This window comes from Chanos chanos, chromosome 9 (assembly GCF_902362185.1).
Source record: "Chanos chanos chromosome 9, fChaCha1.1, whole genome shotgun sequence".
NCBI classification, from domain to species: domain Eukaryota; kingdom Metazoa; phylum Chordata; class Actinopteri; order Gonorynchiformes; family Chanidae; genus Chanos; species Chanos chanos.
The window spans coordinates 19,803,344-19,828,294 of record NC_044503.1 but is presented as its reverse complement, the minus strand read 5'-3'; the positions used below and the strand labels follow the sequence as shown (position 1 = coordinate 19,828,294).

The 24,951-nt window shown below is 43.7% G+C and overlaps 2 protein-coding genes across 2 annotated transcripts in view; one reads left to right on the top strand and one right to left on the bottom strand.

Moving 5' to 3' along the window:
* Positions 1 to 18,388, bottom strand: part of hook3 (hook microtubule-tethering protein 3) — a 40,657-nt gene extending 22,269 nt beyond the window's left edge. The window contains exons 1-7 of the mRNA XM_030783940.1: positions 18,194 to 18,388; positions 6,473 to 6,558; positions 3,556 to 3,628; positions 3,182 to 3,232; positions 2,779 to 2,911; positions 2,235 to 2,302; positions 1,337 to 1,399 (exon numbers count right to left, since the gene is read on the bottom strand). Of these exons, the coding sequence (XP_030639800.1) occupies positions 1,337 to 1,399; positions 2,235 to 2,302; positions 2,779 to 2,911; positions 3,182 to 3,232; positions 3,556 to 3,628; positions 6,473 to 6,558; positions 18,194 to 18,250 (531 nt within the window). The 5' untranslated portion in view covers positions 18,251 to 18,388. The remainder of the gene's footprint in view (positions 1 to 1,336; positions 1,400 to 2,234; positions 2,303 to 2,778; positions 2,912 to 3,181; positions 3,233 to 3,555; positions 3,629 to 6,472; positions 6,559 to 18,193) is intronic.
* Positions 18,389 to 18,844: 456 nt separating this feature from the next.
* Positions 18,845 to 24,392, top strand: rnf170 (ring finger protein 170). Its single transcript, XM_030784567.1, has 7 exons — positions 18,845 to 18,901; positions 19,458 to 19,612; positions 19,722 to 19,797; positions 20,732 to 20,846; positions 21,519 to 21,592; positions 22,298 to 22,429; positions 22,819 to 24,392. The coding sequence occupies exons 2-7, from the start codon at positions 19,482 to 19,484 to the stop codon at positions 23,086 to 23,088; spliced, it is 798 nt and encodes a 265-aa protein (XP_030640427.1). The 5' UTR covers positions 18,845 to 18,901; positions 19,458 to 19,481; the 3' UTR covers positions 23,089 to 24,392.
* The last annotated feature ends 559 nt before the right edge of the window (positions 24,393 to 24,951 follow it).

Here is a 24,951-nt window from a genome sequence, read left to right as displayed (position 1 = left end):
ATAAGCAGCCAAAATCACTTATTCATCCAGTCACAGGAAGTCTGTGTCTCGCTGCGTCTAATCACCTATTTAATCACAAAAAACATCTGAACACCACCTCATTAGACCAACTCTCCACATTAACTAATGCTATAACATCAACAAAGAAGGATCACATTTATTCACCAGCTCCTTAGACCAACTCCCTACATTAACTAATGTTTAATCACAGAAAACATCTGCACGCCCTCTCATTAGACCAACTCCCTACATTAACTAATGTTTAATCACAGAAAACATATGCACGCCCTCTCATTAGACCAACTCCCTACATTAACTAATGTTTAATCACAGAAAACATATGCACGCCCTCTCATTAGACCAACTCCCTACATTAACTAATGTTTAATCACAGAAAACATCTGCATGCTTCCTCATTAGACCAACTCCCTACATTAACTAATGTTTAATCACAGAAAACATCTGCACGCCCCCTCATTAGACCAACTCCCCACATTAACTAATGTTTAATCACAGAAAACATCTGCACGCCCTCTCATTAGACCAACTCCCTACATTAACTAATGTTTAATCACAGAAAACATCTGCATGCTCCCTCATTAGACCAACTCCCTACATTAAGTAATGTTTAATCACAGAAAACATCTGCACGCCCCCTCATTAGACCAACTCCCTACATTAACTAATGTTTAATCACAGAAAACATCTGCACGCCCTCTCATTAGACCAACTCCCTACATTAACTAATGTTTAATCACAGAAAACATCTGCACGCCCTCTCATTTGACCAACTCCCTACATTAAGTAATGTTTAATCACAGAAAACATCTGCACGCCCTCTCATTAGACCAACTCCCTACATTAAGTAATGTTTAATCACAGAAAACATCTGCATGCCCCCTTATTAGACCAACTCCCTACATTAACTAATGTTTAATCACAGAAAACATCTGCACGCCCTCTCATTTGACCAACTCCCTACATTAACTAATGTTTAATCACAGAAAACATATGCACGCCCTCTCATTAGACCAACTCCCTACATTAACTAATGTTTAATCACAGAAAACATCTGCACGCCCTCTCATTAGACCAACTCCCTACATTAAGTAATGCTATAACATCAACACAGAATAATTACGTTTACTCAGCCCTGGACAACGGTAAGAAGTGTACACACAGCTCAGCCAGTCAGGTTAATTTCTGCCCATGTGGTGAACAGAATGAATGAGCGAATGGATGAATGAATGAGCGAACAAATGAATGAATGAATGAAGGAATACAGGAACAGTCTGGGCTAAAAATGGGCTAATATGGAAGGTGCGGACAGTCTCACCTGTCTGTCGAGGTCAACGTAGGAGTCGTTTCCAGGTGAAACTGGTGTCTCTTTGCTCATGAGCTGGGAAATAAAAACATGAGATGTTATGACAGGAGTATCTCACATCCAGTAACAGAACCAATCAATGAGCTCTTCTCACACACTCAGACAGAACCAATCAGTGACCTCGCCTCACACACTCAGATACTGGACTGCTTCATTCACCCATCCTCTACCGTCTGACACTGGACTGCTTCATTCACTCATCCTCTACTGTCAGACACTGGACTGCTTCATTCACCCATCCTCTACTGTCTGACACTGGACTACTTCATTCACTCATCCTCTGCTGTCAGACACTGAACTGCTTCATTCACCCATCCTCTACTGTCAGACACTGAACTGCTTCATTCACCCATCCTCTACTGTCAGACACTGAACTACTTCACTCACTCATCCTCTACTGTCTGACACTGGACTGCTTCATTCACTCATCCTCTACTGTCAGACACTGGACTGTTTCATTCACTCATCCTCTAGTGCAGGGGTGGGCAAATCTAGTCCTGGAGGGCCGGTGTCCTGCCGGTTTTTGTTTTCACCTCTTAGCTACCTGTTGATTCTCACTTTGAAAACAGGTGTGCATGCTCTTCAGCCAATCAGAGACTGTATTTCGTTGGTCGACAAGAAAAACAGCAGGACCATGGCCCTCCAGGACCGGATTCGCCCACCCCTGCTCTAGTGTCTATCACTAACAAGAGGCCTGACATCAGTTCTTATTGGAGCCTGAAAAGGCAGGGGGCCAATCAGTTGTATTGTGTATCCAACCTGAAGGTGAGTCATAGATCAGAGTGACGGACAGACGGCTCATTCTGGGTTAGACGAAAGCTTGTGTCTACACTTCTGGAACAAACTTTACCTCCTGAATCGCTGTCATGACAACATGCTGTACTGACTCCTCCATCATCATTATGGTCTGGATGTACTCTGTCAAACGAGAAAGAGAGAGAGAGAGAGAAAATCAGACAGCAGCTGCAGCTGTGACATGAAAACAAGTCCAGGACAATGAGATTTAGTCAGTCCCGGACAATGGGGTCCAATCAATCCAGGACTATGAAATTTGGTCAATCCAGGACAATGGGGTCCAATCAATCCAGGTCTATGGAATTTGGTCAATCCAGAACAATGGGGTTAGTTGGTCTGTGGGTAGTGGGATGAGTTGGTATGGGACAGTTGGCCCAGGATGTGTGTGTGTGTGTGTGTGTGTGTGTGTGTGTGTGTGTGTGAGAGAGAGAGAGTGTGCATGTGGGTGTCTCCGTGTTATGTCAAAAGGAAATGATAGCATACAGAACAGACAGACAGAGTACACGCACAAACACGCACGCACACATACACACACACACACAAATACATACACAGAGAGAGAGAACGTAGTGCATAGAATAGATGTAGTGCATACATACCTTGTTTTTGTTCACAGTTGACAGCACAGCCCAGAATGAGCTGTAACATTCTGCCCAGTTCAGCTGCATCCGAGTGTTCACCAATGAGACTGACATCTGGCAGTGTGAAGTCATTTATCTGCTGCCCAAGGACCTAGAGAGAGGGAGACAGAGAGAGAGAATGAGAGAGAGAAAGACAGAGAGTGATAGACAGGCACACACATACATAAATAGATTGGCAAATGGATAGATACATGCATGTATACATACATATGTACATACACAGACAGACTAAACATATGTACTAAGGAGTGTAGTGCATGGGGGAAGAGGGAATGAAGTGGCACACATCCAAAACACAGTCTTCTCTCAGACACATCTTCACACGACCGCAGCACACAAACACACCACACAGGCCTCTTACCTCATGATTATAATCCAAAATCCCTTTCAAGATTTTCTTTAGATTGCTTATCTAAGAAGGAGAGAGAGATGGAGGTTTGTTACCTTGTTCAGCTTGTTTCTCTCACATTCTGTATGCACATATCTTTTCATTCCTTTGTCTTTATTTCAGCACAGGACAAGCAAAGGACATGTCTCATAGAGATTAGTCAGTGTAAAACTGATAATGTTTTATAAAATGCATTACATACTACAAAACATTTCTATCCAACTTCTTCTCAGTTAAATACCATCTATCAGTAAAAGTGTGTATGTACAACAAGAAGCTATTTGTGTTTTGAAGTGGAAAACACACACAAATACACACACACACACACAAAACACAAACACACTTACCTTTAGCCTCCAATTATCCCCTACTTCAGACTTAATCCTACTTATCCAACTGTCATTGAAATACACAATATCTCTGTGGTGTAGAGGGGGAGAGGGAGAGAAAGAGAGAGATTACTAAAAGGGTTCCTTTTCCAAAGACACAAAAACTGAACTGTACTATCACTTTGTACCCGTGCTCTGGGTATCACTTCATATCAGTGTATACCAGCACTCTCTGTACTGGTTCCTATCGGTACAGTGGATACCAGTTTATACCAGTACTCTCTATACTAGCTCCTATCAATGCTGTGGATACCAGTTTAAACCAGTACTCTCTATACCAGCTCCTATCGATGCTGTGGATACCAGTTTATACCAGTACTCTCTATACTAGCTCCTATCGATGCTGTGGATACCAGTTCAGACTCTAGTGTCATTGTTCAGTAACAGGGTGCGAGACTGCATGTGGTCCTAAACGTCACATTCCTGGGGAGCAGACCAGTTCTCACGTCATCTCCACAAACAGCCATGTTCCAGAGGACGTCTCAATCAATCACCACACAGCCAGTCAACAACTACTGGAAACTTGGTTACCAGGGGTTACTTTTTTGTTTTTGTGTCTTGTTTATAGTTTATTGTTTTTTGTCAGTCACTGTGTTTTATATTGGAGAAAACATCTTTCATTGGTTCCTGCCCCACATGTTTGGAGGCTTTCAGCGGAACATTCTTTGCCTGAAACAGGGGTCATGTTTTGTGTTGATAAACTGGGAGGGAGGAATGATTTTCAGTTTTATAGATGGCCAGGGGCAAAGAGCTGCTTGGCCAAAAGATTGCTGATCATTTTACGGGTTTAGGACTGAAATGTAAACAAAACCAGCAAAGTCTTCAGATCAGTCATCACGATCTGAAGACTTCTCTTAGCACCGTCACCTCTCAGAGACAGGCCAGAGTCAGAACTGGACTTCTCTTAGCACCGTCACCTCTCAGAGACAGGCCAGAGTCAGAACTGGACTTCTCTTAGCACCGTCACCTCTCAGAGACAGGCCAGAGTCAGAACTGGACTTCTCTTAGCACCGTCACCTCTCAGAGACAGGCCAGAGTCAGAACTGGACTTCTTTTAGCACCGTCACCTCTCAGAGACAGGCCAGAGTCAGAACTGGACTTCTCTTAGCACCGTCACCTCTCAGAAACAGGCCAGAGTCAGAACTGGACTTCTCTTAGCACCGTCACCTCTCAGAGACAGGCCAGAGTCAGAACTGGACTTCTTTTAGCACCGTCACCTCTCAGAGACAGGCCAGAGTCAGAACTGGACTTCTCTTAGCACCGTCACCTCTCAGAGACAGGCCAGAGTCAGAACTGGACTTCTTTTAGCACCGTCACCTCTCAGAGACAGGCCAGAGTCAGAACTGGACTTCTCTTAGCACCGTCACCTCTCAGAGACAGGCCAGAGTCAGAACTGGACTTTTCTTAGCACCGTCACCTCTCAGAGACAGGCCAGAGTCAGAACTGGACTTCTCTTAGCACCGTCACCTCTCAGAGACAGGCCAGAGTCAGAACTGGACTTCTCTTAGCACCGTCACCTCTCAGAGACAGGCCAGAGTCAGAACTGGACTTCTCTTAGCACCGTCACCTCTCAGAGACAGGCCAGAGTCAGAACTGGACTTCTCTTAGCACCGTCACCTCTCAGAGACAGGCCAGAGTCAGAACTGGACTTCTCTTAGCACCGTCACCTCTCAGAGACAGGCCAGAGTCAGAACTGGACTTCTCTTAGCACCGTCACCTCTCAGAGACAGGCCAGAGTCAGAACTGGACTTCTCTTAGCACCGTCACCTCTCAGAGACAGGCCAGAGTCAGAACTGGACTTCTCTTAGCACCGTCACCTCTCAGAGACAGGCCAGAGTCAGAACTGGACTTCTCTTAGCACCGTCACCTCTCAGAGACAGGCCAGAGTCAGAACTGGACTTCTCTTAGCACCGTCACCTCTCAGAGACAGGCCAGAGTCAGAACTGGACTTCTCTTAGCACCGTCACCTCTCAGAGTCAGAGAGCATAACATTGTCCTGGGGTTTCACTTCCCACATTTGCATCAAATCATTTATGTAAGAGAGGGCAGGAAACACTGTGTGTGTATATGAGAATGTGTGTGTGTTCTGAATGCATGTGTCTGTGTTGGTGCAGTGTGATCTATGGCGTGTGTGTGTGTGTCTGTGTGACTGTTATCAGACTGTCTGTGTGTTTATGTCGGTATCATGAGTTCTGTGGTGTGCACCTGTATGTGTGTGTGTGAATGTGTGAAATTATGCCTAACAGAAGCCCCTTTCACACATGCACTGCAACCCTAAAATAATCGGGATTCTAACCGGAGGGGCTGTATGTGTGAAGTGGGCAAGCAAGTGGGCGTATTGATGCTGTTTCTAACATGCGACCGGTGCGAAACCCGGAAGAATACAAACATCCAAGGGTGACGAAGAAGGATCATTTACATGAAGACGCCAACAGAAACGTCTAACTGGAGAGACTCAGGAACTTCTGTCTGTAAGGGCCGACGCCGAAATCATCAGACAAAAGTCCATCAGCCTCGTCCGCTTTTTTCGATTTGTTGTAAACAGTACCCTGTGATTTTAGCAGAGTACTTTTTGCGTCATGTCCTGACTCTTGCAGGCTCTACCCAGGCGCCACCCCTCGCCTAAACTAAACAGAGTATTCTGAGTATGTGTGAAAGCGTCTGACTTGGACTTTCTGCTGCTGTGTGCTACATGTGTGAAAGGGCAACTTCGGACATAACGCAAACCTGATTCTGTTATAGTCCATAGTGCACATGTGAAAACAACTAGAGAGAGTGCATATATCTGTGTTAGTGGGTGTGTGTATGCCTGAGAGAGAGAGATAGTGTGTGTGTGTGTGTGTGTGTGTCTTAGAATTAACACTCTCACACTCACATTTTCTGTAGGACCTGGGCCATGACCACTCCACTCGTCAGATCCTCCACAGTTTTACACGGCGCCTCCACCCCAAATGTCTGGATCTGTAACACACACACACACACACACACACACACACACACACATCAGTGTTAAAGGACAAACAACCAAGCTCAGTCCTCAGAGTTATGTACCACACACAGTACTGAATTCATGCAGTCCACTCTCTGTGCCAGTATTACAGGTCTGTATGACTTACGGTAACTCTCAGCGCATTTACTATGTATTAATAAACATGCCTATGAAGGTATGTCACCAGTCACAGACAGGCAAGAGTAGGACTGAGCATGAAACAACCCATATCACATGTGAGATACTTTCCTCTCTAATTCACCAATCAAATCCCAGCATTTCATGAGGGTATGACTGTACAGTGTGTTCCGACGAATTAGACTGAATCTTTATCAGGTTTACAGTCGTAAAAGGACAGCTGGTGGCAGACTCACCATACAACACTGTGTGCTACTTTAGTGCTAATTCCTGGAGTTTTCTCCTGAAGACAAACTTGTTTACTGCCTAATAACAGATCCAAACAAGCCACATTCAGTGGACACTCAGTGCCAGCAGTGTGGCCTGAACACCTGCCCAGAGTCTGAGAATAACACTGCCAAGAGTCTGTGTGTCTTAGAATAACACTGTCCAGAGTCCAAGAATAACACTGCCAAGAGTCTGTGTGTCTGAGAATAACACTGTCCAGAGTCTGACAATAACACTGCCAAGAGTCTGTGTGTCTGAGAATAACACTGTCCAGAGTCTGACAATAACACTACCCAGAGTGTGTGTGTATGTGAATAACACTGCCAAGAGTGTGTGTGTATGTGAATAACACTGCCCAGAGTGTGTGTATATGTGAATAACACTGCCCAGAGTGTGTGTGTATGTGAATAACACTGCTCAGAGTGTGTGTGTATGTGAATAACACTGCTCAGAGTGTGTGTGTATGTGAATAACACTGCCCAGAGTGTGTGTGTATGTGAATAACACTGCCCAGAGTGTGTGTGTATGTGAATAACACTGCCCAGAGTGTGTGTGTGTGTGAATAACACTGCCCAGAGTGTGTGTGTATGTGAATAACACTGCCCAGAGTGTGTGTGTATGTGAATAACACTGCTCAGAGTGTGTGAGCGTTCACTACAGTCGTTAACAAATCAGTCTGTCACAGCCTCCCATTCCCAGTGAAAACAGACATAGAAAACACATCTGACAGGAAAACATGTGCAGAATGAAGACAGAGAAGGATTCCTGAGAGAGAGAGAGAGAGAGAGAGAGAGAGAGAGAGAGAGAGAGAGAGAGGGAGAGAGAGAGAGAGAGGGAGAGAGAGAGACTCAGTGAAGGTAGGCTGATGTAACACTCTTTGATTTGCATGAAGCTGAACAAATCACTTTATGGAACATTCCAGAACTGGCCCATGTGAGAGGCTCTGACCATATGACTAGTGTGGGGTACATTTTTCTGATACTGCAGGTACCACAGTTTAACCTTGCTCTTCTTTCACAGGCCTTGCAGGTGTTGTTTTGTCCCCATCAGACTCTGTTTGGGGGCTTTTCTGAATGGGGTGGGACTGCCCTTCCCTTCATCCTGTCTCTGCCACATATGGTTATGTTTACGCTGCAGGCCAGCCTCAGGGCACAGGTCTGCTCTTTTCCACATACATTCAGACTAATTGTCGAGAGCATGTTTAATAGTGATCTGTGTGTGATAATCTGGTTGCTGTGTTTATGTTAACCAGACAGACCTGCATGCACCACCAAACAGCAAATGGTGGAGTACACGAAAGCTTCACTCCACTCACGTTAATTACCGCCATACTAAAAACCCCCATTTTATCAACATTTTACTTCCTTGTGCCTTTGTCTAGGGTTTTTGACAGCCCTATTCTTGTTCGTTTGAATAAATAAATTAGCAAACAAACAAATAAAGCAGAAGGACATGACAGCAGCATTCTGTCGTCCAGCTATTACCATCACATGCCTATCAGAATGAATTTAAATCTCAGTGTTTCCTGCAGGTCACTCTCCCTCAGTCTCTCTCAGAGAGACCGCATCACACTGCAATTACAGCATGAACCTAATCAGATTACTGTAATCTGGAACAAGAACAATAAAACATACACAGCAATTCTGTCATATGAGAGGCTGAAGAAACTCAGGCTTTGGTCTTGTGTGGTGCCATTCTGAGGCTAGAATAGCGTGTGCTCCGGTCAGTGGGCTGGAGCCAGGGGTGGGTGGAGGTCATGGCAACGGTGAGGTCATAAAGGGCATTCTGTACAGAGATGTTCCAAAAGAACACTCAATCCCTCAGCAGTCCACTGGAGCTGCTGTCCTGAGCTAAGACAAAATACCTCTGACGGTTTCATAATGTCCTCATTTCTGATACATACACTCCTGTAGCTGGCAGGACCAGACGTTCCCTCGGGTTGATTCAGCTGCCGGAGGTCAGAGAAAAAGGCTTCAGTCAGGAAATAAGAGACTAAAAAGCACCAGTAACCATGACAATGCTAAGAGCAGCAGACTGGAGAAGACAAGGTTCTGTGTCTGTGTCTGTTTCTGTGTGTGTGTGTGTGAGTGAGAGAGAGAGAGAGAGAGAGAGAGAGAGAGAGAGTTCTCTAAGTGTGTGTGAAGTCGTGGCTCTGGAGTTCTCATTAGCGGCAGTCTTGGGTGGTGGAGGACTGGAGTGCTCTGAACTGGTATGAGAACACACTCACACACTCACACACACACAAACATCACTGGAGTCAGCGTCACGTCAGCCATGCACTGCCACATCACTGAGCAGGAAGAAACAGCAAGCCACGCGGTCCACACAGCTCCTGGCACAGTGCCCAGCCAGACAGAGCCAAGACAGTCCACTAGGCTCTCCTCTGTAACTCAACTCCCTTACCACCCGCCATCTCACACAGCACCATGCAGGCAGGGTGGGCGCTCTGTTATCATGAAAAAAGGGAGGGAGGTGGGCACTTCCGAAAGGTCAATAGACGAGAGGAGAGTTTCCATTTGCTCCAATGCCCCGGTCTCTTATTGGATCAGTGAAAGACTGGAAAACTGAAGACAGAGCTGGGTAGAGTTGGGCAGCCACATCATCAACACACGCACGCACACGCACACACACACACACACACGCACACGCAGACACACATACACCCCAGCAGTAGCTCTGAGGCAGGACAACTCCATGACAGTCCACCTGTGTTTGATTATATAAATAAAACAGAACTGAATGACCAAAACAGTCCACCTGCGTTTGATTATAGGAATAAAACAGAACTGAATGACACAGACGCAGAAAACACATTCTTCTGAAAGAGTCAGGCACACGGTTCCTCAGAGTGACAGCGTCTGTCTCCGTGGACTCTGTTTTGGCCCAGGGTCTGAATGTGACAACACTGCAGCTCACAGGATATTGCAATAGGTTCCTAAGCCTAGGTTTCCTGTGTTTGCCTTAAGCTCACAGAGACTCATATGAAACTCAGCTTTTAATCACCATACAGGAATGTACTAGCGGTTGACCGATATGTTTTTTTCAGGGCTGATACCGATACCGAATATTAGTACTCAAGGAGACCGATAACCGATATTTGGAACCGATATATATCTGCAGTAAAAATGAAAATCTTGGTGACAAGATTTAGAATAACACTAACTCCAAGACAAAACTTTGTTGAAATGCCTTTAAGCATATGTTTAATTAAAAGAAACTTTTCAACATTATCTTAAAACAAAAAGTGCTGGGGGCTCCTGGCAGCATTTTTTATAAAGTTAACTGAAAATTTTAATAAACAAATAAACAAAAAAGCTCCTCGAAGTTTTATAAAGTGAAAATAAATAAAACTAATAAAACTTAAGTTTGTACTGAAATTTGAGTCTCAAGTAGTAGTCCCAACTCAGCAGCACCAGACTGTGGTGCAGAAAGCAGACTGTGGTGTTTTTGCAACTTCAGCATAGAGGATTGTGATGTTTACTGCAACTTCGGCAATATCTGTTGCCTTACCTTTGAAACACAGCTCCGCTCACTCACCAAAGCTGCTCCAGTCCGCAGATGCGTTCCTCTGTGCCCGCCTGTGGCACAGTAGCCTTCAGTGTTGATAGGCTATTACTCATGACATGTAACCAATCAGATAGTGCTGTGGGCAGGACATTGCTCGAGACCACAGAGTGGTGACTACAGAGATAGGCAGCTACATCAGAGCCAAAGTAGCGTATTTTTAAATTAATTTTATTGGCAGTCGGATAAAAAATAAAACAGGATTCTGATAATCATAAAAATGCTCAATATTGGATCCCACTACCAGTCGGGCCTATATTGGTTGACTCCTAGAATGTATACAGCGGACTCAGAGCAGGCTATCCTCTCACATATTGATCTCATCAATATGTCCCTAAAAGGTGGAGCGGAATTTTGACAGAATCTTAAAGCTTCTTGCTGTACATTCATGAATATGACTTAAGGATCTGTGGATTTTGGCTGGAAGTATTAGTATACCCTAAGTGCGAGCACGGAGCCCTACAAAACAAAAGAGAATCTCCATGAAATGGTTTTAACTCAGCGTCATTCAGGAAAGGAGAACTAATTCTACACAGTACACAACATGAGCATGTGACTCTGATGTTTAAGGAGGCAGGCTACATAACACTGTGATGCAATCCACAGATAAGCATGTCTGTTGAGCGGTTTGGTAGATTTCTTAACTGTGTCCCAACTCATGCAGTAAGTCCTTAATAGGTTCTCCACTAACACTAAGTCTGTAGTATGTAGTGTGTGTTTAGTCTCTGTACTAACAGCAAGACTGCAATATTTGGTGTGTGTTGAGTCTCTGTATTAAAAGTCTGAAGTATTTACTGTGTGTTGAGTCTCTGTATTAACAGTAAGTTTGCAGTATTTAGTGTGTGTTTAGTCTCTGTACTAACAGTAAGTTTGCCATATTTAGTGTGCGTTGAGTCTCTGTGCTAACAGTAAGTTTGCAGTATTTAGTGTGTGTTTAGTCTGTGTACTAACAGTAAGTTTGCAGTATTTAGTGTGTATGTTTAGCTTCTGTACTAACAGTAAGTTTGCAGTATTTAGTGTGTATGTTTAGCTTCTGTATTAACAGTAAGTTTGCAGTATTTAGTGTGTGTTTAGTCTCTGTACTAACAGTAAATTTGCAGTATTTAGTGTGTGTGATTAGCCTCTGTACTAACAGTAAGTTTGCAGTATTTAGTGTGTGTTTAGTCTGTGTACTAACAGTAAGTTTGCAGTATTTAGTGTGTGTTTAGTCTCTGTACTAACAGTAAGTGTGCAGTATTTAGTGTGTGTTTAGTCTCTGTACTAACAGTAAATTTGCAGTATTTAGTGTGTGTGATTAGTCTCTGTACTAACAGTAAGTTTGCAGTATTTAGTGTGTGTTTAGTCTGTGTACTAACAGTAAGTGTGCAGTATTTAGTGTGTGTTTAGTCTCTGTACTAACAGTAAGTTTGCAGTATTTAGTGTGTGTGATTAGCCTCTGTACTAACAATAAGTGTGCAGTATTTAGAGTGTGTTTAGTCTGTGTGCTAACAGTAAGCTTGCAGTATTTAGTGTGTGTGATTAGCCTCTGTACTAACAGTAAGTTTGCAGTATTTAGTGTGTGTTTAGTCTGTGTACTAACAGTAAGTTTAAAAGTATTTAGTATGTGTTTAGCCTCTGTACTAACAGTAAGTGTGCAGTATTTAGTGTGTGTTTAGTCTCTGTACTAACAGTAAATTTGCAGTATTTAGTGTGTGTGATTAGCCTCTGTACTAACAGTAAGTTTGCAGTGCTTAGTGAGCGGGAAGAGTAGAGAAACCTCAGTACAAAATTTGATGTCCATGCAACACATTGTCTTTTATATTTAACAGTGCCATTTGCTTCTTGTTAGTGGGTACACATGAGTCTCTTTACTGAAATTAAACATAAGTTGTTTGGCTAGTTAACTAGGCACTGAGATGTTGGGCCTGTGATCTGTGTTAGAGATGTCATTATGCAGTCAGGCATGTTATCGTCAGTGGACCAACACTGACAGACCTATGATCTATGTTAGAGATGTCGGTATGCAGTCAGGCATGTTATCGTCAGTGGGCCAACACTGACAGGCCTGTGATCTATGTTAGAGATGTCGTTATGCAGTCAGGCATGTTATCATCAGTGGACCAACACTGACAGGCCTGTGATCTAAGTTAGAGATGTCGTTATGCAGTCAGGCATGTTATCGTCAGTGGACCAACACTGACAGGCCTGTGATCTAAGTTAGAGATGTCGTTATGCAGTCAGGCATGTTATTGTCAGTGGTCTGTGTCACCCTGTCTGCTCTATTTCATCCCTGCCTGTCCTCCTGTCTCCTCCACTTCTCTGGCCCAATCACGTCGGCTGCCAGGCAAAGAGACTCCTGTCCGGCCTCAGTCCAGTGCAGAGCCAGCGTGAACCCACACAGAAACACGCTTTCACTAACAATGACAGTGTTGTGTTGTTCACTCACTCAGTGTTGTTCACTCACTCACTCGCCCATTATCTAAGCCGCTTATCCACATCATCCTAAGTATGGTGGTGGGAGGGGGGGGGGGGGGGGGGGGGGGTGGAGTCTATCCCACTCGGGACAGGTCACCAGACACACAGACAAACACACTCACACATACATTCATACCTAAGGTCAAGTGTCTCCAATTCGCCTATCCTGCGTGTCTTTGGACTGTGGGAGGAAACCGGAGCTCCCAGAGGAAACCCACGCAGACACGGGGAGACCATGCAAACTCCACACATAAAGGTCTCAGGGATTCAAACCCGAGGCCTTCTTGCATCGAACCAAAGACTTTCTTGCTGCGAGGCAACAGCACTACACACTGCTCCACCCTGCCGCCACAGTGTTGTGTGTTGTTCTGTTTTAGTTATTTCCCATGAGTTCCTGAGAATAAGGTGTTTGTGATGGACAGTTTGACTGTGCAGTCTGATTTCTGTACTGTCATTCACAGTAGTTTCCTTAAGAACCAGGCTGATAATAAATGTGTGCCATGTAAAGACTTAGTGATTTTTAACACCATGGTGCGGCAGTGGCCACTCTGAGGAGAATTATCAGCTGAAAATAGCCATATGCTGTTCTGTTATTCACACTTAGATAAACCATCTTTTTCATCTAGCAGAATGTCTCTACTCCATCTGTCCATCATCTCTAAATACTCAGAGGATTACAATCATCTGTGTAAGCAAAGAAATATCAGATGCCTGTTGCTCTCAACTAATGCACTGTAATACAAAATCAAAGGTAAAATATGACATGGCCATATCTTCTTAAAAAAGAGCCATTCCAGTTTCGCTGTGGGAACATGAAAACTGGAGAAAGGAGATTTGTGTGCTGGGTTTAGTGAATGGACAGTAAAGGAGATTTCCCTGCTCTGTACAGTGGAGTTAGTGAATGGACTGATGCTTAATTTTAGCTGTGAAATGCTGGTGAGGAAATCTTACCCTCTGACACCCTGGGCTCTGCCTGAGAGGTGTCGTAACAACAGTGAACACAGAGAACTCAACCTCCAATGCACGCGCACGCACACACGCAGACACACACACTCGCTCACTCACTCACACACATTACCTGGCGTGCCTCTCTTATGCAAACTTCATTAATCCAATCCCAATTAAACACCCTTAAACTTATCCAAATGCCTGAAACCTTACTTACAGATCTGCTCTGACCTCAGGAAGGGATCAGCAGTACTGAGTCAGGGAGCCTTCTGCAAATTCAATGACCTGAAACCTTTTAAAAGCTTTCAATGAAGTAGCGAAAGTTTCAAAAAATGTCAGAAGACAAAAAAAAAATCACAAAGGCTCAATTGTGATCTCAAACCTACAAAAAAAAGCGCCTCATCTACCAGAGGAAGTCCACACCCAAACTCTTCTGTAAAAGTGAGGAAACGTGAGGCAGACAGCCAAATCCCAGGCTCTCCAAAACAGAGTCCCAGTTTTCAACTGGATACTCACCCACAGCATGCTGGACTGGCCAAATTTGGTAGGTTTTCCCTACACTTACCGAGGGGACCGAATTAAAGTACACCACAGATCTACAAGCAGCTTTAGCTCTGCGTCTTCAACAGTAAAATATCCAAACCAAGACAGGATTACTGCTCTCAAACCTGTGTGTGTTTTACAGATGCAGCACTGCCTGAGCCCCTGGTCACACTGGTAAAAGTGAGCGGGTGTGTGTTTGAGAGCTGAGGCCTGGACTATGAAGCGGCAGGTTAGCTGTGCACATGTAGCAAGCCTGCTAACTGCTATGTGTGGAATGTGAGCTTGCAACATTGTTTCCACAGTAAGAATCAGCCGTACCATGTCTTCTCATGTCATCCTCCCCCTCTAGACTGTGTCCCTCGCTCAAACACGGCTCTGAGCACTGAGGGGTAAAAATGTCATTTAGGCGTTACCTCTGGAGGAAATAACTTGCTGTACCTGTTACAGCACAATGCTCTGAAATGTAACTGTATTCAAAAACACAAAGCTCTGAAATGTAACTGTATTCTGACTCATAAAGCTCTGAAATGTAACTGTATTCAAAAACACAAAGCTCTGAAATGTAACTACTCAAAAACACAAAGCTCTGAAATGTAACTGTATTCAGAATCATAAAGCTCTGAAATGTAACTGTATTCAAAAACACAAAGCTCTGAAATGTAACTGTATTCAGAATCATAAAGCTCTGAAATGTAACTGTATTCAAAAACACAAAGCTCTGAAATGTAACTGTATTCAGAATCATAAAGCTCTGAAATGTAACTGTATTCAAAAACACAAAGCTCTGAAATGTAACTGTATTCAAAAACACAAAGCTCTGAAATGTAACTGTATTCTGACTCATAAAGCTCTGAAATGTAACTGTATTCTGACTCATAAAGCTCTGAAATGTAACTGTATTCAAAAACACAAAGCTCTGAAATGTAACTGTATTCAGAATCATAGTTTAAAGTCCAGTTTAAACCACTAGAGCAGTGGTTCTCAATCCTGCTCCTGGGGGACCCATGGGGATGCGACACTGACACTGGATACGCCAATCAACCAAGCCCAACTACACCACTCTGACACTGGATACACCTGTCAACCAAGACCAACTACACCACTCTGACATTGGATACACCAGTCAACCAAGCCCAACTACACCACTCTGACACTGGATACACCAGCGTCAACCAAGCCCAACTACACCACTCTGCCACTAGATACACGAGTCAACCAAGCCCAACTACACCACTCTGACACTGGATACACCAGCGTCAACCAAGCCCACGAACATCCAACCCTTTGGTCAGGGAGGTAATCTCTTCTAAAATGAAGTCGTCTCACTAGATGAGCATTATAGCTGACAGCAGGTCTCCCAAACCGAGCATTAAAACATTTAAAATACTGAACAACAAGCCTGTGGTTCCCTCACTCTGAGGAGTCAGAGCAGGTTAAACAGTAACAGTCAGAATGCTCACTGCTCACACACACACACACAGAAACTCCACTCACTGCATGTTTAACAGTAACGATGTGTAGTCAGGATGCTCACACACACACACACACACACACACACAGAAACTCCACTCACTGCTGCTGATCCACATCTCCTGTCAACACTGTCCTGTTAGCCACACACTATGTTTCAGATTATAGGAACATATACACACAGCAAGCGCAAACACATCCCTGTGTTATGACCTCTCACATTAAACTCACATCCACTTTCATATCCCTCTCACACTAGGCCTGGAAGAAATGTGCAAACAGAAGAGAACTAAGTTTCAGAACCTTTTTTTCTACATAAAATACAGCTAGTAAAAATATGAACTTTCACAGAGGGATTAAAACTATTGCTAACCAGTCTGCTGTGCTAGCTTACAGTTTGTTATTGTGGATAGAAGTCATGTCATAGCATTTCAAAAAGCCTCATCATCCAATCCACAGTAGATGTAGTCTGTCTGTAGTCTACCTCTCTGTCAGTGCTGTAGCCTGTCTGTTGTCTACTTCTCTGTAGTCTGTCACTGTTCTGTCCCGCAGCCTCTGAACACATACAGATTCAGCACAGTGCTGGAGATGTTTATGCTCCATCAGTATGTGAGTCACAGCGTCAGTGGATATGTGATCTTCTCTAATTCCCCTTAAAGCAGGTCTCTCTAGGCAGTGATGACAATTCAGCATAACATGAACACATCCTTCAGCCTGTCAAAGGCCACAAACATGTCAGTGCACATCTGGGCTCTGGAGCCCAGCTGTGACTAAATGATCATACCTGCAGGGTCACACCTTCCAGTTTCTCTCTCTCTCCCTCTGCTCAGTGTCGTCTATGAAGCTCTGTGTGCTGCAGTGGGGAGCTCATGTGTTTGCTCATTTTGTGCTATTTGTTTTGCTTTGTCTTTTTTTCTTTTATCTCTCTGTTTGTATTCACCCTCACCTGAATGACACTAAATGCACTCTAATCAGCTGGAGCTTGTGTGAACATTGAGTGGAATCTGGGTAAAAAACAGTGGTTTTTTATCACTCAGCCAGTAGCAAAAAGGGTCTGTGTAGTGACAGAATGAGAGCGGCCAGGAGAGAGAGAGAGAGAGAGAGAGAGAGAGAGAGAACATCATCGGCCATAGCACTTGTCTCAGCAGAGTCAGGGACATGAATTCAGGACACCTGAGAGCAAAGCGAGAGCACACACACACACACACACACACACACACAAGCCAAGGACAAACTCATCTGCCTCGGCACTGTTATTTTCAGAACATACTTGTTATGCAACTCTAGCACGTCATATGACATAAACAATGTTTTAAATGTATTTGAGCCCTGTCTGACGTGTTGCTTAAGGTAAGAATGCGTTTGGATGTCAGTAAAGGGCGAGTGTTTCGGTGCATTTCCATGTGAATCGTGTCACCGTTACCTCAACGCTATGCTTGTTGTGATGACGTAACAGTACATCATCAGTCGCCTGTAGACTCTTGGTTCTCTGTGTTCAGTATACACAGATACTTAAGAGCAACGGCCCACGTGAACTGTTCTCTCAAATGAAACGACAAGCACTGGAACACAACACCGTCCTACATACAACCTCATTTGATTTCCACTGACTCCATCGCAAAACCAGAAACTTTACCACTCAAACGTCATATCTGAAACTACAACACCACAGGAAAGATCCGGCGTCACAGGTTAAAACCACAACTGTCATGTGTAACTCTATTTAGTCCTCTTTCGAGCAGCGGCAAGTACCAGTACGATAGCTGAAGATATGGAAACTGAATTTATCCTCCTGAGCTAATCAGTGCTACCTGATACTTTTTTCTATGGGCTTCAGGAGGCCACACAAGTGACACAAACACAACAAACTGAAAGCACGTTCTGAGATAACTCGTATGTGAGTCTCTGTTTGATGACAGACTTTGATTATGACGCTAGATAGCAGCTGTGTCTGTAATTTGTGTCTCTGGCCAACCTACGTATATTAGCTAGCTGATTGTTGCCATCGGTTGACGGATTTCGTCAACAAGCGGGACATTCAATAATTACAGTGAACGAATAAAGCCGGACGAAAACGATGTTGTTAGTCAGCTAGCCAAAAAGGCAGTTATTACGGGAACTGAACATTTTGACCAGACTGGCAAACGTTTTTCCCGTTTTTTTTAAATCGCAACCGTCATGAAATAAAACGCTTAACTATCAGTACAAATGGAGAATACTCACCCATGTCAAAAGACTCTCGCACAATTCGACTCGATCCACAGATTCCAGGCTACTCATCTCAGCAGAAGAGATTAATCCACAATGTTAGCTGGCTAGCTTTGCTTTATCAAATAAGCTATGCGGACAGGATGAAACCCCAAAGAAGAAAGGCGTCTTGTCGATCTGATCAGAGCGTCGACACGTAGTACTATAAACTTGTTACGACGGAACACGGTTCTGGAGAAAAACACTCTTATGTTCTGATCAATGTGGTGGTCAGTATTGTCGAACTGAAAAAGGATATTTTTCAATTAACAAATATGTAGAGACACACACAACCACCCGACCGGTTTATCCCTCTGTGCTTTTTCCAGCCAGTCGCCGGGGTCCTACGAATGCCACCCTACAAAATCAGGACAACTCAGGCCTGAATAAATCTGTGACAGGTCCAACTTAATTTACGGCATAAATGAGAAGTTGAATAACAAAAAATTTGCATTCGAATACGTTATATGTAGCATATTCGAGGAAAATTTTACTGAGTAGAAAATCTTAACTTTTTTCACATAAAACAGGCAGTTCGCTAAACAGCACCAATCCAACGGACCTCAGCAGGAACGCGGAAGTGCAGCCGGGGTTGAGTTGTCAAATTTCAATGGCGACATGTAGTTCCTTACGGATAGCGTATTTTCAGTGTACTTGTTTGGACTTTTTGTAATCGCACCATAGGTAATAAATTCTTCTTTATTACATGTCTGCATTTATACTCAGAGTTACAACCACAGTGGCCTTCTGTACACAAACGACCCTTTCTTGATCCTGTAGAGTTACGTTTGTTAATTATGTTCTAGCCACCATGCGCTAATGTGCGAGTTAGGACTGAATGCAGCGAAACAACAAAACAGACGCGGTCGCTTTTTAGAATGAGTCGATTATGTTGTTCGTGTGTTTGTCGTGTAGGTACTGGTGAATTACAACAGTATAGACGGGTGAATGACATCTCTTGTAGAGGGAGCAGGAGTTTAAGCTCGTTAGTTATATAGGACAGATGGTATGGGCGGTTAGTTCTCATCGCTTAAAATAGACCATCTTGCCAGGCTGTTTTTAAACGTGCAGGCGTTCCGAATCTTCAGTAATTCTGAAAGCAAATGGACTTTTAGAACAAAATCTTTATTTAATCTAACTGCCTTCATTGTTTCATTGAGTTTCGTTAATATGTAGGCTAGGTTGAGCACTGACGTTTTTGTAAATGTAGCCTCATGATCTTTGTAACGTTCTTGTTCAGAGTCGCTGGATATGAAAAGCTGGGATGGAAGAGAACCAGTGCATGAATCTGTTGCAAGATGAGGATTGCCTGATTGAAGGCATTAGTAACCCGGTTCTGGCCGTGGTCGTACTCAGTGTGGCGTTTTTGGCAGGACTGGCGGTTCTGCTGTGTAGGTATGGAGTTCACCGACTAATCATAATTCATTCACGTTTGTCTTATTAGGAAACACGGACGTGTCGTATGTACATGTTCTCAGCCTCTCTCTCTCTCTCTCATATGCAGGAGTGAGCAGCAGAGGATTCACCCAGAGAATCAGGAGCATGTTCGTGCTGTCAGGCAGCAGCTTCAGTCAGAGCAGGTAAAGACAGATGAGATGATGCTCCCCAACGTCAACACACTCTCATGTCATGTCTTCAGTCACTCAGATTCACTCAGAGCAGGTAAAGACAGGCAAGATGGTTCGGTCAGAGCAGGTAAAGACAGATGAGATAATTCACTTAGAGCAGATAAATACAGATGAGATGATTCAGTGACAACAGGTAAAGACAGATGAGATGATTCGGTCAGAGCAAGTCAAGACAGGATAGATGAATCAGTTAGAGCAGGTAAATACAGATGAGATGATTCAGTGAGAGCAGGTAAAGACAGATGAGATGATTCAGTCAGAACAAGTAAAGACAGATGAGATGATTCAGTGAGAACAGGTAAAGACAGATGAGATGATTCGGTCAGAGCAAGTCAAGACAGGCGAGATGATTAAGTCAGAATGGGTAAAGACAGATGAGATGATTCAGTTAAAACGGGTAAAGACAGATGAGATGATGCTCCACAGCGTCAACACACTCTCATGTCAAATCTTCACATAGATCACTACTTAACACTGCATTAATTCATTAATTAATCAGTCCATTTAGAAACACTCTCGTGTCATGTCCTCACATTGAGTTAGATAATTACTTAACATTAACAATTTCATTAACTAATTAATCAGTCAGTTTAGAAATACATGTGACCTTTTCATGACGTTATGTGACCTCTGAACAGAAGCACAAGCCTTGTATTTCATGTAGGTTTTAAATGTAAAATGTGCGTTGTAGAGTGTGACTAATCTGTTATAAGAGGTTGTAATTGAGAGGGAGAATGTGATGATAGAAAGCTTGAATGAGAAAGAAGATTTATTGAGAGGATAAACAAGTTGTAGAGATCAGCAATAAATGTTACAACACAGTACCTATATCTCACTTTCACTTTCTCTTTCTCTCTTTCTCTCCGACTTGCTCTCATTCTCTAAGTCTCAGGAAGGATCAGCGGAGCAGAGACATCAGTTTTATTCCGACATGTCGTGTCCGGTGTGTTTGCAGCAGGCTACATTACCTGTGGAGACTAACTGTGGACACCTATTCTGCGGTGAGACTTCCCTGACTCATCACAGTCATTTAACTTCTCTCTCACTGTTCCATGTGAATGGTGTCACTATTTCGTCTCTCAGTGTTGTCATTTTTTTGTCATATCTGCTGTCCATTGTTGATGATATGAATAAGTCTGGTGACAGCTGGTGAATCATCACAGCATTCACCTATCAGTGATCACCTGACACACATCTCACTGATGTTTTGATTCAGTGAGAGACTTAACTCATTGGTAGTTCAGTTTTCATCTTTCGACTAACACACTCAGTGGCCTGTTTCTTAGGCACACCCATCCACTGCCAGGTCTAACCGACCGACAAACCCCACCCCACGTTTGCTCTCAGTGGGCCAGTGTCAGTCACCACGCAGCCACTGGTTTTTGTTTTTAGCCGACAGGAACCTGATGTGGCTGCCTGTCGCTGTTGCCCGTCCATGACATGAATTGAGATGTCGTGTTCTGAGACTCACTGCGACCTGCCCGTTATAACAGTGCATGATTATCCCTGTTCTTCTTCAGCCTTTCTCAGTAATCAACGGTCAGAGAGAGATTCTGTCACAACAAATACTATACTGAATGAACCCTGGAGATACAGTGACTAACTTGATTGTACTGCCTGTTTTGTGAAATATTAGGCTCTGAGTTGATGTCTTCTCTCTGTCCTCTCCACAGGCTCTTGTATCGTTGCCTACTGGAGGTATGGTACATGGTTGGGTGCCATCAGCTGTCCCATATGCAGACAGATGGTGAGAGAACAGAGCATGTGTAAACCTATCATCTATCATTTATAACCTGTCACCTCATCAATGACAACCTGTCACTCATCACTGATAACCTGTCATCTCATCAATGACAACCTGTCACTCATCACTGATAACCTGTCACCTCATCACTGATAACCTGTCACCTCATCACTGATAGCCTGTCACTCATCACTGATAACCTGTCACCTCATCACTGATAGCCTGTCACCTCATCAATGACAACCTGTCACTTATCACTGATAACCTGTCACAAGTCACTGCTAAGCTGTCACTAATCACTGCTAACCTGTCACTAATCACTGCTAACCTGTCACCTCATCAATGATAGCCTGTCACCTCATCAATGACAACCTGTCACTTATCACTGATAACCTGTCACCAATCAGTGATGACCAAACTATGTTTCATCATCCTGTGTTTACTGACCAAACTGTTCACTGACCAAACTGTGTTTACTTACTAAACTGTGTTTCATCATCCTGTGTTTACTGACCAAACTGTGTTTGCTGGCTAAACTGAGTTTACTGAACAAACTGTTTCATCATCCTGTGTTTACAGTCTAAACTGTTCACTGACCAAACTGTGTTCCCTGACCAAACAGAGTTTCCTTGTCAAACTGTGCTTACTGACCAAACTGTGTTTATTATCTAAACTGTTTACTTCCTGTGTGTACTGTTCTGAGATCAGGTGACCCTTCTTTTCCCGCTCTTCCAAGAGGGTGAGCAGCCCAACCAATCCCAGGATGGACAGGCAGACCCTGGGCTCATCTTGCAGGATGTTAATGACTACAACCGCAGATTCTCTGGCCAGCCCCGATCTGTGAGTGTGTGTGTGTGTGTGTGTGTGTGTGTGTGTGTGTGTGTGTCTGTGTGTGTGTGTGTGTGCGCACGCAGTGCATAAACCCATAATCCACTTAAGCCCTGCTTAACTTTTAGTGTTTGTGGGGAATTTTTATGATTTGTTGTTTATGATATTGATGCTGATAAAGGCATAATGGACTGGGCACGCTCCCACTCAGAAACAGCCGTGTACATGTAAATATCAAACATTCTAAACCCATAACATGGAAATGAATGAGGCCTTTTTGCAGATTGACCATTAATATTAATTTAAACAGACACATTCTTCATTTTTAAGCGGCATGAATTAGCATTAATTAAGATTCATTTGGTTAATCCCTGACGTGCGTGTGAATTGTGATTCTCCAGCTGATGGACCGGCTGCGGGACGTCCCCACCCTGCTGCGTCATGCCTTTCGGGAGATGTTCACGGTGGGCGGGCTCTTCTGGATGTTTCGACTGCGTATCCTCCTCTGCCTGGTCGGGGCACTCACATACCTGGCCTCGCCGCTGGACTTCCTGCCTGAGGCGCTCTTCGGCCTGCTGGGCTTCCTGGACGACTTCTTTGTCATCCTGCTCCTCTTCATCTACATCGCCATCATGTACCGCGAGCTGGTGACCCAGAGACTGAACGGCTGAGACGACTGCACCGACAACACGTTAAGCATGGTTACCACGGTTACCAAACTCACTGCGAAGGTCAAGTCACACATCAGGACTCTCAGAGGAGGAGGTCTCTGTTGCTTGCGGTGTGTGTGCGCACGCGTGTGAGAGAGAAAACATACGGATGCGTGATGGAGGGTAGAGCGGATGAGTGTGGAATCTTGAGAATGGCTGCTTCTGAACTCTATCGAAAACACTTCTTTCACGTTTTTTTTCTGATCCTCCATTCTTTTTCTCCATAGTGTCCCGGCTTTCGACACTACAGATTCAGATGAGTTTTCCATTGTTGTGTACTGTAAGCTGATTGGTCAGAAGGTTGTTGGGACTGTGGTGGTCATGTGACACAATGCTTTAGGTAGAACATGCAGGGACTCACAGAAATGTGCAGTTAAGTGAATTGTGTTATATTTATAGTCCTTCAGGGGTGGCCAGAGATGTGAATCAGAGTGTGTGTGATTCATGTCTTAACGAGGTGTTGTGGTCCCTGAGACTGCCCAGCAGCCTAAGACTGGAATGTCATTTCTCTTATATATACACGTTCTGTTCTGGAATAGGGATTTGAGTTTGGCCTTACACTCAGTGTATCGACTGTCTTATAGACGTTTCTGATCTGTTTGTTGCCATGACATCCTCTGTGGACCCTTTTCTCTACCTCTCCCCCTCTCTCATTCGTTCTCTTCCCCTCCACTCCCCTCTCCTCTTTTGTCCTCCGCTCACTCAGTTTCTACTCGTAAGGGGTCAACCTAGCCCGTGACATGCGTTAATTTTGCACATAGCTAATTCTTAAATTATCATCTGAACTCATGGCCTTTTCTATTTGGTTTTTTGTTTGTTTGTTTTTCGTTATTTTTGTGAGTTTGTTTGGTTTTTGTTTTGAATGAGTTGTAGCAATGCAGTGATGCCAGTGAGAAACACTGAGGGAAACACTGCACTGAAAACACAGGAGTTTAAGCTCTTGGAGTTGAATGTAAGAGTGTTTGAATAACTAATTAATTTCTTTTATACAATTCCCTCATAGAGATTCACAGTGTTTTCCAGAAGGTCAAGTTACTGAAACGTGCTCATTTATCAATTAATTTCATGTACCAAAACAAATTCTCTTTATAATAGCAAAAATCTATTTGAGCCATGTTCAAGGCAGTGTGAAAACCATAGAACTGCTGGACCATATATTTGAATGGCTATGGAGATGTGTCTTCAGTAATATTTGGAGCTGAAACAGAGGGGAATTTGTAATACAGTGGAATAATGCAATAATAATGCTCTTTTTGAGTGTCATGTTTTTCCCACCACGTCATCTGCATTAATTCATCCTCTGCAGGATCAGGATCAGAGCAGAGTCGAGAAACTGCTTTGGCTTAAGGTTACTTGGTAGAGGGGTCACTGCTGTGTTTAATGAATTTTAATGTTTTAAAAAGTCTCTGTGTTCCTCTGTGACGTAGAGAAGCCAGTCATGTTTGCTTATATATAGTTTCATCTGTTCTAAGTCCATTTCAGGGTACTCTCCTGAAATGAGACAATAACATTCTCCTGTCACCAGGGGGCAGCAGAGGCTTGGAATGGTAGCATGTAGGTCAAACAGGAAAACAGCAAACGGCATGCTAAACATCAGCACTGCATCCTAACTCTGAGTGTGGAACTATTACTCTGTTAGTCTGTGAGTGTTACTATTTCTCTGTTAATTTGGGAGTATTACTGTTTCTCTGTAAATCTGAGTTTTATTATTTCTCTGTTAATCTGAGAGCGTAATCATTATTCTATTAATCTGACAGCGTGACTCATACATATTCTGCTCTCCACCCGCACAGATACATGTCCATCGCTGCCAGTGTTCATAGA